This window comes from Pestalotiopsis fici, assembly GCF_000516985.1.
Source record: "Pestalotiopsis fici W106-1 unplaced genomic scaffold PFICI_Scf_6, whole genome shotgun sequence".
NCBI classification, from domain to species: domain Eukaryota; kingdom Fungi; phylum Ascomycota; class Sordariomycetes; order Amphisphaeriales; family Sporocadaceae; genus Pestalotiopsis; species Pestalotiopsis fici.
In genome coordinates this window covers 478,606-495,799 of record NW_006917096.1, presented here as the reverse complement: position 1 = coordinate 495,799, position 17,194 = coordinate 478,606, and the positions used below count along the sequence as shown (strand labels likewise).

The following is a 17,194-nucleotide window of genomic DNA, read 5'->3' as shown; positions in this document are numbered from 1 at the left end:
AAACAATCACGTTGGTGTTGGTTGTCTGTATGCCAGCAATGTGCCTGGTACAAGAACTACTCGGATCAATGCATTTAGAGAGCTTTGTTCCTGGTATGGTATATAATGTATAGTCTTAGGCCCTGATCGGCAAAATCGTTCAGCGCCCACATTCGTTATTTCTCGTCGTTATATGCCCACGGAGGACCCGCTGCATATGGCATAAATGCATAGCGTGGTGGTTTGATTACTAGCCGTTGCCTGGTGAAAAGTGTGGGAGGATAACGAATGTATCTTTTTTAATCGTTATAATCCCATGATCCATAATTGGTTTTTATCTAATTAAAAGCTCAGAATCTTCGATTTGGGCATATAACGATGTGGGCAGATAATGCCGCTCGAATCGGGCTTGTTATTTGCCCATATCGTTCGGCGCCCACAACGTTATTTTTCCATAGTAAACAAAGGTGGTACATCACCACGGCCCACTTTTCGTAGTTTTGTACCGTGGGCAAATAACACCGGTCGTTATTTTCTCTGCCGATCAGGGCCTTAATGTCAAGTCACCGTCGTTTTCCCAGGTACATATTGGCATGGGGATCCTTTGGCACAGGCATCCCGCTAGAGATGAGAGTAATATTGGCCATACCATGCATCCTTCTAGGATCATGTCATAAAATTTCATTGTGATGAAAGACACACACACACATATACATACATACATATATATATATATACTTAAAACCAAAAGTCATGTCTAACAATACCAATATTTCGCAAGACTGTACTGTGTTATACTCAAGTATAGACAGGTTGCCCCAGCGGCGGCTTGTGCCTGTTCCAGTGCTGTGGGGCCTACCGATCAGTTCAATGTTGGCTTTAGCTATTATGCCGCAGCACTCTCTGGTATTTTACCGCTGCTTGGGATTGGATGACGGCTGCTCAGATGCACTTTTTGTGAAGGGTTTCCCTGAGGCTCTTGAAGATCGAGTCTATAGTCGTAGAAGTCTCTATCGGCAACTTTCAATGTTGTTTCTGCGTTTGTTATCGTCAGACACAATATGCAAGGCAAAGAAGCCGCTTTGGTGAGCTGCCACCCACTAATCAGATCACCGGCCCGGCGCAACCCGGTCGCTGCCAATAGTCGAACTCAGCGCTACTTGCGCAGAGACCCAATGCGGATCCTGTCAACGTCTCAGCCACAATGACTCTTCAAGTCATGATCTTTGGTATTCTTTGACTTTCTATACTTTTGTTAGACTACATGACTGTCGAAGAAGGCCTTATCCTGGCATCTGAAGTTTCATCCAAGACACCATTCTACTGCAATAACCTGCAGCGATATCCACGTGTACCACGAGCGAGGAATTTGGCTTGTGTTCGTCGGGACAGTCCAGAGGCGTGGGACGGCCTATAAAATCTCAGTCTCTCAGCGCCTGGCCTATTCGTGAGGAGCAACTACTCAGCTGCTGCCACTAGCAAATTGAGATGGCATCTCCTCACGACGGAGCGGATGACGCCGTGCACGAGCTGCTCGCACGAGCCAACGGGCTGCTGTCGGAGTTGTCGACTTTTGCCGTCCATTACAACAAGGTGGCCGACTCGTACAGCGGTGATGGCGCCCATCATACCGCAAGCACCGTCAACTACTTGCGGCAGCAGCTTAAAAGCGAGGTGCAGGCACTCAACGGCATCCTCGAAAAGCACTCGGGCCCAGACAGTGTCATGTCAACACATCGCGTCTCTTCCACCAACCTGCCTTTTTTCGAATCGTTGTGGGCTTACGCCAAGCAGTCCCAGGATATCGTGGCTCTGCGGAAATGGGTTTGCAACGGGCAATTTGAGGGCAAAGACGTTCTCGCCCCGGGCACTCATATTGTCCACATGCCTGGCGACTCCATCCCATCCAAACATACGACAACGCTTGTCGACCTCATTACGGATGGAGGTCGGACCTGGGTCAAAATCGCAGCTACCACTTCAAAACGTCTGCTTTGGGATATGACTAAGCTGGGATGGGCCATAGGCGCTGATGACAGCGACGACGGCGAAGATGCAGACATAACAGATGACGAACTCGAGGATATACCCCTTTTCAAGGCTGCCAAAAGCCTGGCTATCTCAGCAAAAGCTTATCGGATTCGGGGTGCTTCGCCGGCGGTGCGATTGATACTGCCGCGCATCGCTAGTGGGGAGTCAAAAGATGTCGATCTGGTTCTCAACCGGATTCGCGCTTTAGGGATCGAGGTCCTGTGCAGCAACGAGCTCGAGAACCTCACACCCGTTCCTTTGACGGAAGAGATTCTCAATCAGATGGTGCCAAGTCCACTTGCGTCTTTTTCGGATTCGCTAAATATAGATACCTCTATACTCATTGGTCTTATCTCTGACTTTTCCCATTCCTCTGTCGAGAAACAGTCATGGTTTACAGCTATGCAACTGGGCCATCTGGCAAACGAGCAGAAACGGCAAATAGCCACAACATGGATATATCCCGCAATGGGCAGCAGACGACTAATATGTACACCGGAAGCTGCGAGTACCTGCAGAGAGATTGTGACTACTATCGGAACCCCATCAGAGGTTGCGCGGTTGAATCTTTTGCTCTGCGAAGATCAAACTATATCTCGCGAACAGCTGGTGCAGGACTTTCAAAAATTATCAGATCACGAAGTTCCGTAAGTACCCATGATTCTTTCTCTGCAAGTTCTTTTTCAAAAACAGCGTCAAGTTGGATCAATGCTAACCTGCGCGGTGAAGAGCGGATTTGCGACTGCCCGTCAAAATCGTAGACAATACCCCCAATACATCAGACCTCCCATCTGAGGTTTGGGAGGCGTTGCGAGATGTGACAGAGCCGACGAAATCAGTCTTTGCTTTTGGTTGGGCATCTCACTATACAACTCTGACCTCGAATGGTGCGGGCATTACCAGTCTCACCAAGAACCTCGAGGACATGAGTTATCAATCGAAGTGGCCATCAGTTTGGCTTTGTCCATTTAGTCGGTCTTTGGTCGGAGTACCCAAACATCTTCGCGATGGGGAAGAATGAATTAGGTTGCCGGCGGTGAAGCAAGAATACCAAAGGGGCAGTCGGTACTTATCAAAGTCGGTACCAGAGCTTGCACACAACAGTAAGACGGGTATTGGAAAGAATCAATTCAAAGCGTTTTCTATTCGGTAAAAAGAAAAAGAAAAACCCCCCCGGTGTATTTCGCAGCCTTGCGTGATGATCCTTAAACCCCGTATGAAATAAAACATGTACCCTTGACCTGAATGATTATGAATCCGGCTCGCAACAGAGTTACAAGCTTAGTGCATGCTTAAGTCAGGAGATATCAGTCTTCTTGATTCGCAGCAGCCAAACGCTGTCTCAGAAGGCGAATGATGGAGTAATATCGACCTTTGAGAGCACATCCCAATGCTTTTTTCACTTCTTTGAGACGTTTCTCATGCGGAAGCAGCAGTGCAACCATGTCCAGGCGTCCATTCTCAGCCGCAAGCGACAACGAGCGATCACGGCCTGATAAGGTCGCGCCTGCTGCCAATAGAACCAGTGCTATGGGAACATTCCCTTTTTGAGCGCTTGGACCCAATGGATTTTGGAGCATATCATCATCCCACGTTACATGGTCTTTGTTGAACCAAACATTTGGATTTGCTCCCTTGTTCAAATGGAACCGAACGAGCTCGATATCACCAGAGATGCAGGCATAGACAAGTTCTTCGGAGCTGTTGTACTTTGCACCATGGGCGAGAAGTAGTGCGAAAATTGCCATTTTAAGCTCCAGGTTGATCTCTGTGGACAATAACACGGTCCTGAGCAGAGGTTTTTCATAATAGTCGTCATTGACTTTTGCTCCATTTTCAAGGAGCATTTGGATCAGTTGCAAATTCGGTCTGTCACTCGTTGCAGCGTAGGGAAGTAATGTTGAGGAGTTTTCTTTAGGATCAGCGCCATTTTCAAGGAGCATTTGGATCAGTTGCAAATTCGGACTGTCACTCGTTGCGGCCCCGCGCAGTGATCTTGCGTAGTTGGCTTTCGGATCAGCGCCATTTTCAAGGAGCATTCGGATCAGTTGCAAATCCGGCTCAGGACTCTCTATGGCACGGGAAAGAGCATCTGAGGGATTGTGCCCAGGCTTAGCGCCATTCTCAAGTAAGATTGTAACGAGCTCTTTCCACCGGGCCAATTGAGAGTCGTATGCATCTAGGTAGAGATCAACAGCCACATCTAGTACGGTCTCGGAGTCGTCGATCTGGCAGTGAATGTCAGCTCCTCGGCGCAGGAGCAGCTGTACCATGGAAATGTCGCAATTTCGAACGGCGGCTTCTAAGGGCGGCTCGTCGTACCACCTAGATAGTTTTGGATGGTCAACCTCGTTCCTTTTTCGACACCGCTGCGGATTGATATCGAGGCCTTGATCCAGGAGCCGTGAAATATGGTCCTCATTGCTTTCAAGATAGATCAACAGAGCCAGGGAGGGGCTGCTCTCACGCAATTCACATTGTTGAAAGAGCGCAGTCGAAGGCGGTTGTGTGTACAATGGATATCCGCGATCGCTGAGCCACTGCGCAAATTTACGAACTTTATACATGGATACTCGGTCCGAGACAAATTGAGTGATGATGTCATGAATTGACATGCCGTTGAGGACTTCATTGAGTCCATGCGTTATGAGCCATTGGAGCTCCGTTGTCGTGTACCGCCTTGGTAATTGCTTGTGCTCCAAAGGCTGCAGCGGAAGAATTAGTCGACAACCATGCTCATAAAGTAATTGATGGATTCTTGTATCGTCACATCCGCCACTTTTGATTTTCAAGAGGTCGACGGCTCGGGGGTCCACTCCAGCTTCTAGGCACAGCTGAACTTTTGTGATCTTACCCTCCTTGCAGAATTGCTCGAGCAAGATGGTGCCAAATCTTCGTATTTGGTCCGGTCTCAGTATGGGTAGCATGTCCTGTATATGCTCACATATTAGTGTAGTAGACATGGAGTCGTTTGTTTGATCTTCCATGAGGCGATCCAAAATTTGTTGTACAACAGAAGCTGACAATTCAGCACGATTGCGGAATAGTATCTCAAGGATATCAGAGCGCGTTGGACCAGGCAACGAGAGATGATAGCAGGCTCCTCCAATGTTGACTGCGTTTTGTAAAGCCTTAAACTCCAGCGAGAACCCATTCCCCATCATTGACTCGAAGGCTTGAGGAATCGTCAGGCTTCTTACCAAAGCAACCTCTTCGATACGTTTTCGAGGATGGCCATTTGGATAACATATGGTGGCCATATAGTCGCGCAGGGCGTTGCATCCATCCGCAGCGGATCGCAGGATGCCTGACACAGTCATAACGCCATATGGAACCCGGCTTCGCTTCTGCATTTCTTGAAACAAAACTTCGCTGTCGCGTTTGAGGTATATGGCGTCAAGAAGAGTCTCTTCCGACCATAAAGCCTCTAACTTCGATCCATAACCAGATCTGAATGCCTTATCATTCTGCCACATTGGAGCATCTAGACTTTCTCCCATGTCGAACAATAGAGAAAGTACAGATGATAACACATCATCATCCATCACTCCGTTTTCATGAGCGATGAGAGCATACCCAGCTGCTGTTAGGCCGAAGGAGCGCAGTTGACAATCGGCTTTGGCATTCTTCAATGTCTCAAGAACTTCTAGATTGCCTCTTGCTGCGGCTTCCATGAGAGGGAAAGTCTTCACAGTATATTCCCGTTTCCATTCCCGTGTCCTTTCCCGATCCAAACCCATATGCAAGTACCCTTCATTTACCGCTAGACTTGAGAAATTTGGACTTGAATTGTTATCGTCCAGAGAGACTACGAATCGAGACATCTCATTGGGGGACACACCGCATGAAATGATTTTGCGGGCAATTTTGGTGCACCCAAAATATGCTGCGAAGATCAAGCAGCGTGCTCCGTGTAGCTCGACCCATTCGGGGCATCGTAATGATACTTGCATGACTTTTTCGAAAAAGTGTTTCTTGTTGAGATCAAACGACCATTCTGCTAGTGTCATCCACGATGTCTCAATAGCAAAGGATTCAGCCTGAAGGAACTCGCCGACAAGATTATGCGGAACTTGTTCCATGAGGAACAGCAACGTATCCCTTGTTTGATCAAGTCCTGCAAAGTTATTGGATAAATAATAAATTAACAGAGCCAGAATGCGCAAAGGATCAAGGCGTGCGGATATTGTGCCGGAAGAGGGCTGGGCTTGTATGTTTTCAACATCCTCAACTGCATGGCTGCGCCCTGAGACTTCATGTTGATTTGCCTCGAGCGATGAACTGCTCAATGTCCACGTATCAACATTCTGCGTGGGATTATTGCGCGAGACCGGGAGTATGCTATTGCTGTGAGGGAAAGCAGTTTTACCAGGGACTGAACGAAAAAGAAACATTAGATCTCATCGAACTTCAGAAGATTAAACATTGAGGACTCACAAAATCGATGCAGGGTACGACTGAGGGAGTTGAATGGGCCATCTTCTAAGATAGGGTGCCATAAATCCGCCAGTCGAGGATCAAGTATCGCTGCACTGAAATGAGCTGAGATGACTTTATTTGCAGCCACTGCAATATCGACAGTTGGATTGATGATCGCGGGTGTGTTGAATCTCAGAAGTTGAGTTTCCTGAAGAACATCGCTCGGGCTTCTTGACAATGCTGTTGAATCAAAGTCAATCATGTCCAGGTCCTCATTCCTTGGGACATCCAAGGTCAATCTGGACAATTGCTGAGGCACCATTCGCCGAGGCAGGCCTCGAGCGCTCAAGGCCGCCGACTGAGATGACACATCTAGCCATTTTATCTCTACACCAGGTGGCATGGGTAGGTTTGCTGCATAGTCCAGCACTTTTAGCCTCTGGGGTACCATTGACTCGATTGTGGTGGACTTACCTGGATATGAGCGGTGTTTTGTATATCTCGCAATCTCTTTCATGACTTTCCTCTTCAACATCTTCCTCCCATTGAAATACACTTCCCAATTGGTACTTCTGACGCTTCTGATATGCTGGTCGATTGCGACCCATCCTTCAGGATTGAGGTTTTTCCTCAGTCCTAGCAGATCTCGTAGTTTTGTCTCGTAGGTAGACAAACTACTGCTATTAGCCACCGCTTAATCACTGGTTGCTCTCCGGCAAAATTGTGTGACATACCTATTGCTGGGAAACCCGTGGTTGTCTTCAACTTCTGATTGAACTTCCTTCAGCGTCTTGTTCTCTTCGAGATACAGGCGACGAAATAGTGAAGCATGTTGTTGCCAGATGCATCCTGAGGCCATGATTGAAAGCCGTTCAAGTCGTACGTTGCTTTGCAAGGTTTTAGGAGACGTGTTATTTCAGGTAAATCCACTGGAAATTCTAACTTAAGGCTTGGGACTTTCTTGTTTCCTCTTTTCCCTTTTATTATCGCACGAGGCTGTGCCCAAGTTGACGCCTGCACCTGGTCCAGTATCCTTGCCTTGAGAGCCCACAACATGGAGGGTGCCATTTTCTGACAAGGGTTTGTCCAGAATCTGGCAAAATTCTCGCCTGCATTCGGGATTGGCCCAAAACTTGCTGTGTTGCTTGTGGTTACACAGCGGATGGGGCCCTATCAAGCCTATGTGCTTCGTACTTAACCTATCAATGCGCCTCGAGTCGACAGTGCCACGCTCGATTCGCCGACCGTGAAGTGACATAGCCAATTGCATTGGCCCACATGGGCAGCCTGCTTCCGCCCGCTTTGAGAGAGAGCGTCAGTACATTGACATGGTTGTGTAGGACATACGCCGACCGTTTGGCACCCCTCATACGAAGTACATGGACGCAAACTTGTCTGCGCCACAACCGAGTTACCGTCTGGTCGCTGGAGGCTAACAACCAGGCTCAACGCAGCTGATGGGTCTATTTTCTCGCTTTCAGATTTTGACCTAGGCCCTTCATTATACATCTCTGTCCTTGCATTCCTCCAAAATCTCAGTGCCAAAATCTCAGTGCCAAAATCTCAGTGCCAAAATCTCAGTGCCATATCCTAATGACTATAGATTGACTGTCGGATTCCCACCAGTATTAAAGTTGATCGCAATTCCTGCGTCAAAGTCTTCTTGTCTTGTTTTCTGGAAACACTGTTTCACTCCACTCAACAACTCAATACATCGATTTTGTAGGAAGGCTTGCAGTCATACTCAAGAATATCTATACTACTCGAGAGCAGATACCATGAAATGAGCCATCATTGTTGAAAAAGGCTGCAGTTAAAACCCTTTCAATCTAGTTAACAGTGTGCTGCACTTGTGGGATACTGTGCTGCATGCGCACTTTACACTTCTACCTATCTTTGAAACGATCCGGGATATTATCTGCACACTAGGAACTCTGAATCGTTAGAATATAGCGATACTGGGAGCGAGGAGGCGATTGACACCATGCCGCTTTCGGATGAGACCATCGTAGGACTGATCGCTTTGGTCATTGGCGTGGTTCCGATTGCTGTGTGTCTCTTCAGGTACCTCAGGAACCGGCTGTCAATGAGTATGCCCCTCCATGTACTTTACACAGCAACTTGAAACGCCTTGGTTTTCTAACAAGACCTTAACAGGGAATCGAGCACTCACCCAAGCACCTTCAATTGCCGAGGCTCATTTTCAACACTCTGCACCAGGCATCGTGAAAGACCTGGAGGCACAATATATACGGGATAATTATGTAAGCTGCCCATGACTTATCACAATTAACACTAACCTTATACTCTACCTACCTAGGTGAGGAGGGAAACTATTACAGTTCTTCGAATCGATCATTATTCAAGGATAGATACTACTTCCATGGGATGAGCATATTGATTTCGAAACAGTTCAATGCACATCTCATCAACGGCCTGTTTCTTGTTCATCAAAGAATAGATCTTGTACAATACCTTCCTTCATAGGACGCTACAGCCAAATTTCTAGGCATTTCATGACCTAATACCACAAAACAAATTGGAACCCTTTATTGGATAGTCTGAGGTAGTGAGGCTTTAAACAGGTAGAGGGGTGATTGTCCCAATTCACAGCACATCATATTCAATGGAGAAAAACAATTGACCGTGCTCATAAACCTTTATGGTCATAGATGATTACTCTTAGGATTTCATTATCGCTAATCTCATTCATCTCTTGGTACCGCAACAGCTAAACCGGGAGTCCAGGACCCCGCGGGGACATTTCGCCAGGTGTTGCCGACCATGCATGATGACAATGCATGCGGCAGTCATGCGATTGGTGACCTTGGGGTATCGAGTTTGCAGCCACACTCTGGACTATCTATCCACTGTCTTGCCATTCCTGATGTAATACCTTAGCTATTCGCTGAAGATCGCTCTAGATCTTGGACGGGTAGCGAGCCGCTCAGACATGCCGCAGATCAAATCACAAGTTCTTCCGGTATCCTTCTCTTACGCTACACCCACCAGATATGTAGTGTGCTACAGAGTCACGCTGCAGAAATCGGCTGCGGGATGATATGATGATTGCGAACCAGGAAATCTGTTCGTCTGTTTGGAGACTTGCGCCCAGCCGTCTGGTAGTCGGCGCAAGGTAGACTAGATTTTTCTTTTTCATGTCTTATCTGTACGCGGTCATAGACTTGTTCGCCACTCTTGTGCCTGTCGTATGCCGATGTGCAGCTGCTGCATGCTGACCCCTCCTTCTATCTATATACCTAGACAAGCACAACTGCTGAACTTAATAATCTTGTAAATTGCACGTTTTCTTTTGAATTCCCTCGCAATTGAGCTCAAGTTTGACGTGGGATATCAAAATGGCCGACGAGAACAAAATCGATTTGCGGCCAGTAAATGTGTCGGAGCAGCCAGTCGCAATGGACAAGACAAGCTCAGAAACGTCCAGTCTCGAGAAGCAGACGAGGACACGCCGACTCTTTTCCTCGTCGCAGCTGTTTGCCTTTAATATTGTATATCTGGGAACATGGTATTACACGGCCGGGTAAGTATCTCGGTGATCCCAAGGTCAGACGTTCTCATCAGACCCGATGGATTGTAGGAATATGTACTTTGCCCTAGCAAACGGAGGGCCGGCAGCATGGTTCTTCAGCTACATTATCGTCTCCTTTGGCGCGCTCTGCCAGACTGCCTCTTTTGCCGAGATGGCTTCCATCCAGCCGATTGCTGGTGCCCAGTATTATTGGACATATGTGAGTGACTGCATCATTCAACATGTTCTCGAGACAGTGATAATCGAAGCTGTGTACTGATGTGAATATCTTGTATAGCATTTTGCTCCCGAATCGCTCAAGCTCTTCCTCACATGGCTACAAGGGTGGACGACCTGGTTTGCCTACGTCGCCCTGCTCGCCAGCTGTCTGAATGGCAACACCATCATCTTCGAAGGCCTGATCCAACTTGCGTACGAGGACTATGTTCCCGGCGGATGGCACACGGCCGTCATTTTCATTGGCACCTTGTGGTTTTGCGCCCTTGTCAACATGTACGCTTTCCGGCTGGTGCCGTGGTTTGAGCTACTCAATGGCATCATGAATGGCTGCCTTTTTGTGATATTCATTGTCATGCTTTGGGTCATGTCGCCTCGCAACAACCCGGATGTGTTTCTCATCACGAATATATCGACTGGATGGGACAATTATTTTGTCTCGGCCAACATCGGTGCATTGTCGAACATTTTCCTGTACATTAGTGAGTGACCCTGAAGAACAATCGTTGAAGAGTCATCAGAGAATTGATATGAGTCAAGGTTTTGAAAGTATAATCCACATGGGCGAGGAAACAAAGAGTCCGAAAGTGGCGGTTCCTCGTGCCCTTTTTTGGTCAATCGCGACCAATGCCGTGCTGGGTCTGATTATGATCATTACCTTTGGTGTATGGATTTCCCCCACAACATGATAACAGGGTAATGAGCTGACCAGGTCTGCAATAGATTTGTATGCCATCGCTCGACGTCCTATTGAACGCCTCCAGTCCACTCGTCACGATCATGGTGCATGCCGTCGGAACAAAAGCCACCATCGGCCTCATATCCTGTCTAGTTCTCATGGGCATCTCGGGCAACATGGGAGTCGTCTCCTCCGTATCTCGTCTGACGTGGGCCTGGGCCAGAGACGGCGGTTTGCCGCACTATTTCGGCCACGTCGACGCGAAACAGCGCGTGCCCCTCCGTGCCATCATTCTGGCCTGTTCCATCGGCTCCGCGCTGGCGCTCCTCAACATTGGCAGCGGGACCTACATTGCTCTCGGCGCCATTGTCTCGCTGTCTTCGCTGGCGGCGTATCTGAGCTACGCCATTGTGCTGGCCTGCGTCCTCTACGCGCGCTTCGCGGGTGCGGCCATCAAGTTCGGGGAGTGGAACATGGGCCGGGTTGGTCCTCTTGTTAATTTCGTCGGGCTGTTGTATACCGTTTGGGTCATGATCTGGTTGCCATTCCCCAACAATCTGCCAGTAACCTCGGCCAATATGAATTACTGCGGCCCTGTATTTGAAGCGGTGCTGGTTGGGACCATTGGCTTGTGGTTTGTCAGGGCGAGAAAGCACTGGCAAGGGCCCAACCGGGCGATTATTAATTTTGTTTTGCGCGAATGATAGTAAGAAGAATATGCAGAGCTCTGGATATGTGCACATTTACACCTTTGCACATAAAAGGGTCAAGTTGAATATGAAATGCACCCAGTTCAGCTCCTAGCGCGAACTTTTGCGGCCCTGATGTGTTGAACCCAAGCTGCTATACAGAGCGGGGCTTTGTAGTATATTTTCTTGGCAGGCATTGTACCAGACGCAACACTCTTCATTCCCTTCAGCGCGCGCCTCTAGGTAAACGCGTAAAAAATTGAGTTCGACCTTATCCCACTCAATACTCAAAAGGCCTTGAGTGACGTCGCAAAGACGAAAAATCCGAGAAGCCGAAGCTTGCACCTCCTCGAAATCGAAGTGATAGTTGATAGGGCTCTTGAGTAAAAAGGCAACGCTCGTTCATGGCTGTGCGGCTGGAGAAATTAATTCATCCATGTATCATTCGACAATCTCTTCTTTCGAAAATTTAATAAATGGAAAGAACGTCAACATGATGAGATACGTTGAGACTTGGTAGAGATGGAGCCCGAGTGTTCTCCGAGGTGCCTGAAAGCAAGCCCCGCCAGCCCTATGATCTAGCACAACGCCGACCTTGAACCGAACCACGAAAGTCAATGTTCAGCAGCTGCTAGACTTCTTCAGCGAGCTCATTGGCAATTACCTAAGTAAATCATGTTCTGTGCACTGTCATTTGGGTAGCATCGTTTCCAGAAACGTCGAGGCTTATACTCGTCCCGAATATGGTATTGTCATGCAAGGGCAGGGATGTTGGACAGCGGGAACCTGGTCCACAGCATCCAAATGCAATGACGTCTAAGACATTGGATCAGGAATTGCAGAAAGCATTCGGCAGATCAGGAACATTAATAAGACCAAAGGCTATCCTACCAAGATGTATCATGATAATTTTGCTTCAACAGATGTGTTATCTTTTATTTCTATCTTTCCATAAACCCCAATAATCATGGCAAAGAAATCTGTAGCCATCATCGGCTCCGGCTGGGCCGGCTTTACTCTTTCACAGAAGCTGTCGCTGGCAAAATACGACGTGACCGTCATTTCACCAGTCCGCACGATTCAGTATACGCCGCTACTGGCCAGCGCGGCATGCGGTCTCTTCAACTTTCGTCTCGCCGAGGAGCCAGTCCGCCGCAAACACCGGACAGATCTGAAGTACTTCAAGGCCATTGCGGAAGCCATTGACTTTGAAAAGCGGACGATCAGCTGTAAATCGACAGCCGTGACGGGGGACAGCGAGGATGGCAAAACATTCAACGTGAACTATGACAAGCTGATCATCGCGCCCGGCTGCGACATTCAGACTTTTGGCACGCCGGGGGCCGACAAACACGCCCTCTTTCTGCGCACGACCAACGACGCGCGGCTCATCCAGCAGCGCATCCTCGAGATCCTCGACAAGGCCTCGCTGCCGGGCATCAGCGACGAGGAGCAGCGGGGCCTCTTGAGCATCCGCATCGTGGGCGGCGGCGCCATTGGCATGGAGGCCGCGGCCGAGATCTACGACCTCTGGAGCGAGGACATGCGGTTCCTCTTCCCGCACCTCGACGGCAAGCTGACCATCACCATCCACGACGTGGCGCCGCAGATTCTGTCCACGTTTGACTCCAAGCTTAGCGAGTACGCCACCAAGTCGTTGCAAGGCCGGCATATCGAGCTCAAGACGAGCTCGCACATTCAGAATGTCGAGTCCGACGCCATTTTTACCAAGGAGGATGGCAGGCTGCCTTATGGAGTCCTGCTGTGGGCTACTGGCAACAAGGCGTGTTCCTTGGTGGAGAAACTTAATGTCAAAAAGCCAGAGAAGGGGCTGCCCAGGATCATTACGGACAAGTACCTGCGTGTTCTGCACCCGGATGGCAGCCCAATGGAGGATGTGTATGCGCTAGGTGATGCGGCAGACATTGAGGGAGAATCTCTGCCAACGCTTGCCGAGGTGGCGCTGCAGAAGGGAGAGTACTTGTCAAAAACCCTGAATCAGGACGACACTGGATCGATCAAGCCTTTCGAGTATCAACAGCGTGCTCTGTTGGCTTACCTGGGTCAGCACGACGGAGTCATTGGTGGCAAGGAAGACTGGAGCGGTCCCGCAGCGTGGATCGCCTGGAGATCTGGCAGTTTGGGATGGACTCGTAGCTGGAGGAGGAGACTAATGATCATGATAAGTTGGTTGTTTGTATGGATTGGTGGGCGAGATATTGCACGACCTTGAACGGAGTCAGGAGGATGCAAATCATGTAGGTCGGCGGTAGTTTCAAGACGGCACACTTCAGTATTCATATGTATATATTAGTTGACAATGTCGAACACATTAGGTACCTTGTTAAATGGTTTTGGTATTGCCGCGAGATACAAGTGCGAACTGAATAACTGTAACCCGCCGTCCGGCTTTGAATGACACCCCGCTCTTATTGGCATTGAAAGGGGAGTTCCAAACTGAAGGGGCAATCCCAAAGATAAGAAACGCAAGATCTAGCTCGAATCAAGTGCTCCGCCCGATTGAAAGACAGCGTGTTCATCATCTGAATGGTGTCATGCCTTGAACAATTGGGAATTATATGACCATAGTCACTAGGTTCTGACTATTACACCCCTCTATACTATACATAAATCTGACTCATCAGACTATCAAGAGCCGAGAGATCAGATCACTCGATAAGAATTCGATGTATACCACTCACTCATGGATCAAATAGCTATTGTCACCTGAACAGCTCGTCATCATGCACATTTAGGGACAGCATAGGAATGAATCGTGATACGATAGGTCTATTGTGTCTAGTATGATTTTCAGGGTATAGTATGGCATGCTAAGAAACTTAAAATAATCATGAATTTTTGAAAATTGGTTTTATATACAACGGAGTCGTCTCCCTACTTCACCACTATTGCTCGCAGCTCATACTTATCTACAAGAAAGCGACGGCGGCAATAGCAGCGATGACGAGAGCAACAATGTTGGAGAGGCCGCTAGAGACCAGACCAGACGAGCCAGCGGTGACAATGGTCTGCTGGGTGGTGGAGTTTCCAGAAGAGGGAACCTTGACACCAGTGGTCGCCGTGGCGGCGGCAGTAGAGGCGGAAGAAGAGGCGGTGGTGGCCTTGACGGGCACAACGCTGTACGCGCGGGTCATGGTGACCACGGCCGGGGCAGTGGACTCGGCAACCTCAATCGAGGTCGAGTTCAGTGCGTAAGGGGTGGGCACGCTGCTCGAGGAGGGAACCTCCTGGATCACGTAGGCGCTCGTGGTGGGAACGGCGCTGCTGCTGCTGCTGCTCTTGACAACGACACTGCTGGAGGGCACTGCCGAGGAGGACTTGGCGGTAGAGCTCGTGGCAGGGGCAGTAATGGTAACGGTAACAGCACTGGGTGTGACGGTCTGGGTGACGGTGCTGATAACGCAGGCAGCCGTCGAGTTCGAGACCGAGAGGGAGCTAAAGGCGGCGCTCGTGACAGTGCTCGTGGACTTGGCAGCCGTGACGGTCTTGGTGGTGGTACCAATGATGGAGGTGGTTCTAGTCGTGACCATGGAGTTGCCGGTGGCGGTAGCCTCGGCCTCAGTCACGGGGCAGACGGTAGTCGAAACCACGAGCACCTCGGTGGTGGCCGTGGTCAAGGCAGCGCTGGGGTTGCAGCTAGAGGCCGACGAGGGGCACACAGTCACGGACGAGGTTCTGGTGCTCAAGATCGAAGAAGTGGTGTAAGCAACCGCGGTAGTGCTTGCCGATCCAGTGATGGAGGCAGAGCCGGAAGCGGAGGCAGAAGCTGAAGCAGAAGCAGAAGCCTCGGAGGCAGTAACAGGGCAGATAGTGGTAGCAACAACAACAACTTCAGTAGTCTTTGAGGTCGAGGCGGCAGTCGGGTGGCAGCTGGAGGCAGAAGAAGGGCAGACGGTAACGTCCGAAGTTCTGGTGCTGACAATCAAGGAAGTGCTGTAAGACGTGGCAGCCGAGGTGACGGCCGAAGTCTCGACTGAGGCACTGCTTGAAGCCTTGACAGAGCTCGAAGAGGCCTTTGCAGAAGTGCTCTCGGTCACCTTGACGGAGCTTGAAGAGGCCTTTGCAGAGGTGCTCTCATAGACCTGGACGGAGGTGCTGGCCGGCGAGCTGGCCGAGACAGTGGCAGAAGCCTTGGAGGCAGAGGCAGAGGCCTCGGAAGCAGTAACGGGGCAGACAGTGGTAGCGACCACAATCACCTCGGTCGTCTTCGAGGTCGAAGCAGCCGTCGGGTGGCAGCTCGAGGCCGACGATGGGCAGACAGTGACATCTGAAGTCTTGGTGCTGAAAATAGTCGAGGTGGTGTAAGCAGAGTCGCTTGACGCGGTGGCGGTGGCCTCGGAGGCAGTGACCGGGCAGACTGTGGTCGCAACAACGACAACCTCAGTGGTCAGGTAAGTCGACGCCGCAGTTGGGTGGCAGCTGGCGGCCGAAGAAGGACATCCAGTCACGGCCGAAGTTCTCGTGCTCAGGACGAGAGAAGTGGTCAATGCAGCAACGGCCTCAGTAACGTCGGAGAGCGCAGCGCTCAGGACCGGGACGACATCAGGGAGGCCGACCGAGGTAGTTGGGACCGCGACAACCGACGACTGAGAGGTCTGGGTGTGCGGGCTTGAACTGTTGCCAAAGGCATATGACTGAGGAGCAGACAGGACGGAGCTGCTGGACGAAGCTGGCTGAGCCTGAATGGCGGCGGATACGGGTCCGAGGGCCGCAGCCCAGGACATGAGTGATAGACCTTGAGTTCTCATAATGATCGACTTTTTTGGGAGATTTGTTTTTGACTGGCAATATACAAGGAACGATTATAAAAGGATTGTTAGCATGCGCGTTTTTTTTTTAATATAAAGAGTGACTGTATGTTGTAATTAAAACAACATATAAAAGAATGGACAGCAAGTTGCAAGTATACGGCAACGAGCAAAGACAGATGCCAAGAAGAGGTCGACTGTAAAGAGACGTTACGAGGCAGTGGGCGGGCTGCCCTCGCTTTTGTATATTCTCATATTCGACAAGGATCATCACGAATCCTCTCGAGGGCCGGCGTCAAGGCCGTTCCTTGGGCCAATTCCGGCGTAGGCGCAAATGCCTAGGAGGGGACAGGCGGGCAGTGTCCGTGTGACTTAGCTTGTAGCCAGGATATGAATATGTTCATTATTCCAGTGAGAGTCCATCGCATCCGAATTTTGGTGGAGAAAGGGGCGGTAGACTAGCAATTGTGCCCCCTCGATCTCCATGGTGTTCCCTGTGATGAGAAGTGCTCCCGAGCCCATTATCATCATGCTCGTTATTACCCACCCACCTGCCGGATCCAGTTTCAACGGCTGGTTCGCAGCGTGGCCTGCGTCGGCAATAAATAAGTATTAGTATGCAGACAAGTCTCTGGCTCGCTTATTATCCAATATATCAACCCCTCAAATGAATGAAAAAAACGCGATCGCGCACAATGGCAAATGTTCTTTTTCCTTTCCATCTCACCGACCTGAACGGTGATCCGTCGATAGTCTGCCGAGCCAGATAGCCTCACTGAAAGTTATGAGTAGCTGCCGATCTCCAAAGGTTTGAAACCCTCTCCAATCTTACAGGAGCATCGTACGTAGGCCTTCTACC

At 49.7% G+C, this 17,194-nt stretch overlaps 5 protein-coding genes across 5 annotated transcripts; 3 read left to right on the top strand and 2 right to left on the bottom strand.

Annotated features, from left to right (window-relative positions):
* Positions 1–1,467: 1,467 nt before the first annotated feature.
* PFICI_08635 (uncharacterized protein) lies at positions 1,468–3,031 on the top strand (the record flags this gene model as incomplete). The annotated part of the gene is made up of 2 exons (XM_007837216.1): positions 1,468–2,657; positions 2,740–3,031. The coding sequence occupies 2 exons, from the start codon at positions 1,468–1,470 to the stop codon at positions 3,029–3,031; spliced, it is 1,482 nt and encodes a 493-aa protein (XP_007835407.1).
* Positions 3,032–3,317: 286 nt separating this feature from the next.
* Positions 3,318–7,288, bottom strand: PFICI_08634 (uncharacterized protein; the record flags this gene model as incomplete). Its single annotated transcript, XM_007837215.1, has 4 exons — positions 3,318–6,385; positions 6,448–6,843; positions 6,904–7,103; positions 7,164–7,288. 4 exons carry the CDS (start codon positions 7,286–7,288, stop codon positions 3,318–3,320), a joined length of 3,789 nt encoding a protein of 1,262 aa, XP_007835406.1.
* Positions 7,289–9,788: 2,500 nt separating this feature from the next.
* Positions 9,789–11,581, top strand: PFICI_08633 (uncharacterized protein; the record flags this gene model as incomplete). Its single annotated transcript, XM_007837214.1, has 5 exons — positions 9,789–9,973; positions 10,031–10,181; positions 10,260–10,680; positions 10,739–10,863; positions 10,922–11,581. The coding sequence occupies 5 exons, from the start codon at positions 9,789–9,791 to the stop codon at positions 11,579–11,581; spliced, it is 1,542 nt and encodes a 513-aa protein (XP_007835405.1).
* Positions 11,582–12,533: 952 nt separating this feature from the next.
* PFICI_08632 (uncharacterized protein) lies at positions 12,534–13,799 on the top strand (the record flags this gene model as incomplete). The annotated part of the gene is made up of 1 exon (XM_007837213.1): positions 12,534–13,799. The coding sequence occupies one exon, from the start codon at positions 12,534–12,536 to the stop codon at positions 13,797–13,799; it is 1,266 nt and encodes a 421-aa protein (XP_007835404.1).
* Positions 13,800–14,496: 697 nt separating this feature from the next.
* PFICI_08631 (uncharacterized protein) lies at positions 14,497–16,335 on the bottom strand (the record flags this gene model as incomplete). The annotated part of the gene is made up of 1 exon (XM_007837212.1): positions 14,497–16,335. The coding sequence occupies one exon, from the start codon at positions 16,333–16,335 to the stop codon at positions 14,497–14,499; it is 1,839 nt and encodes a 612-aa protein (XP_007835403.1).
* Between the last annotated feature and the right edge of the window lie 859 nt (positions 16,336–17,194).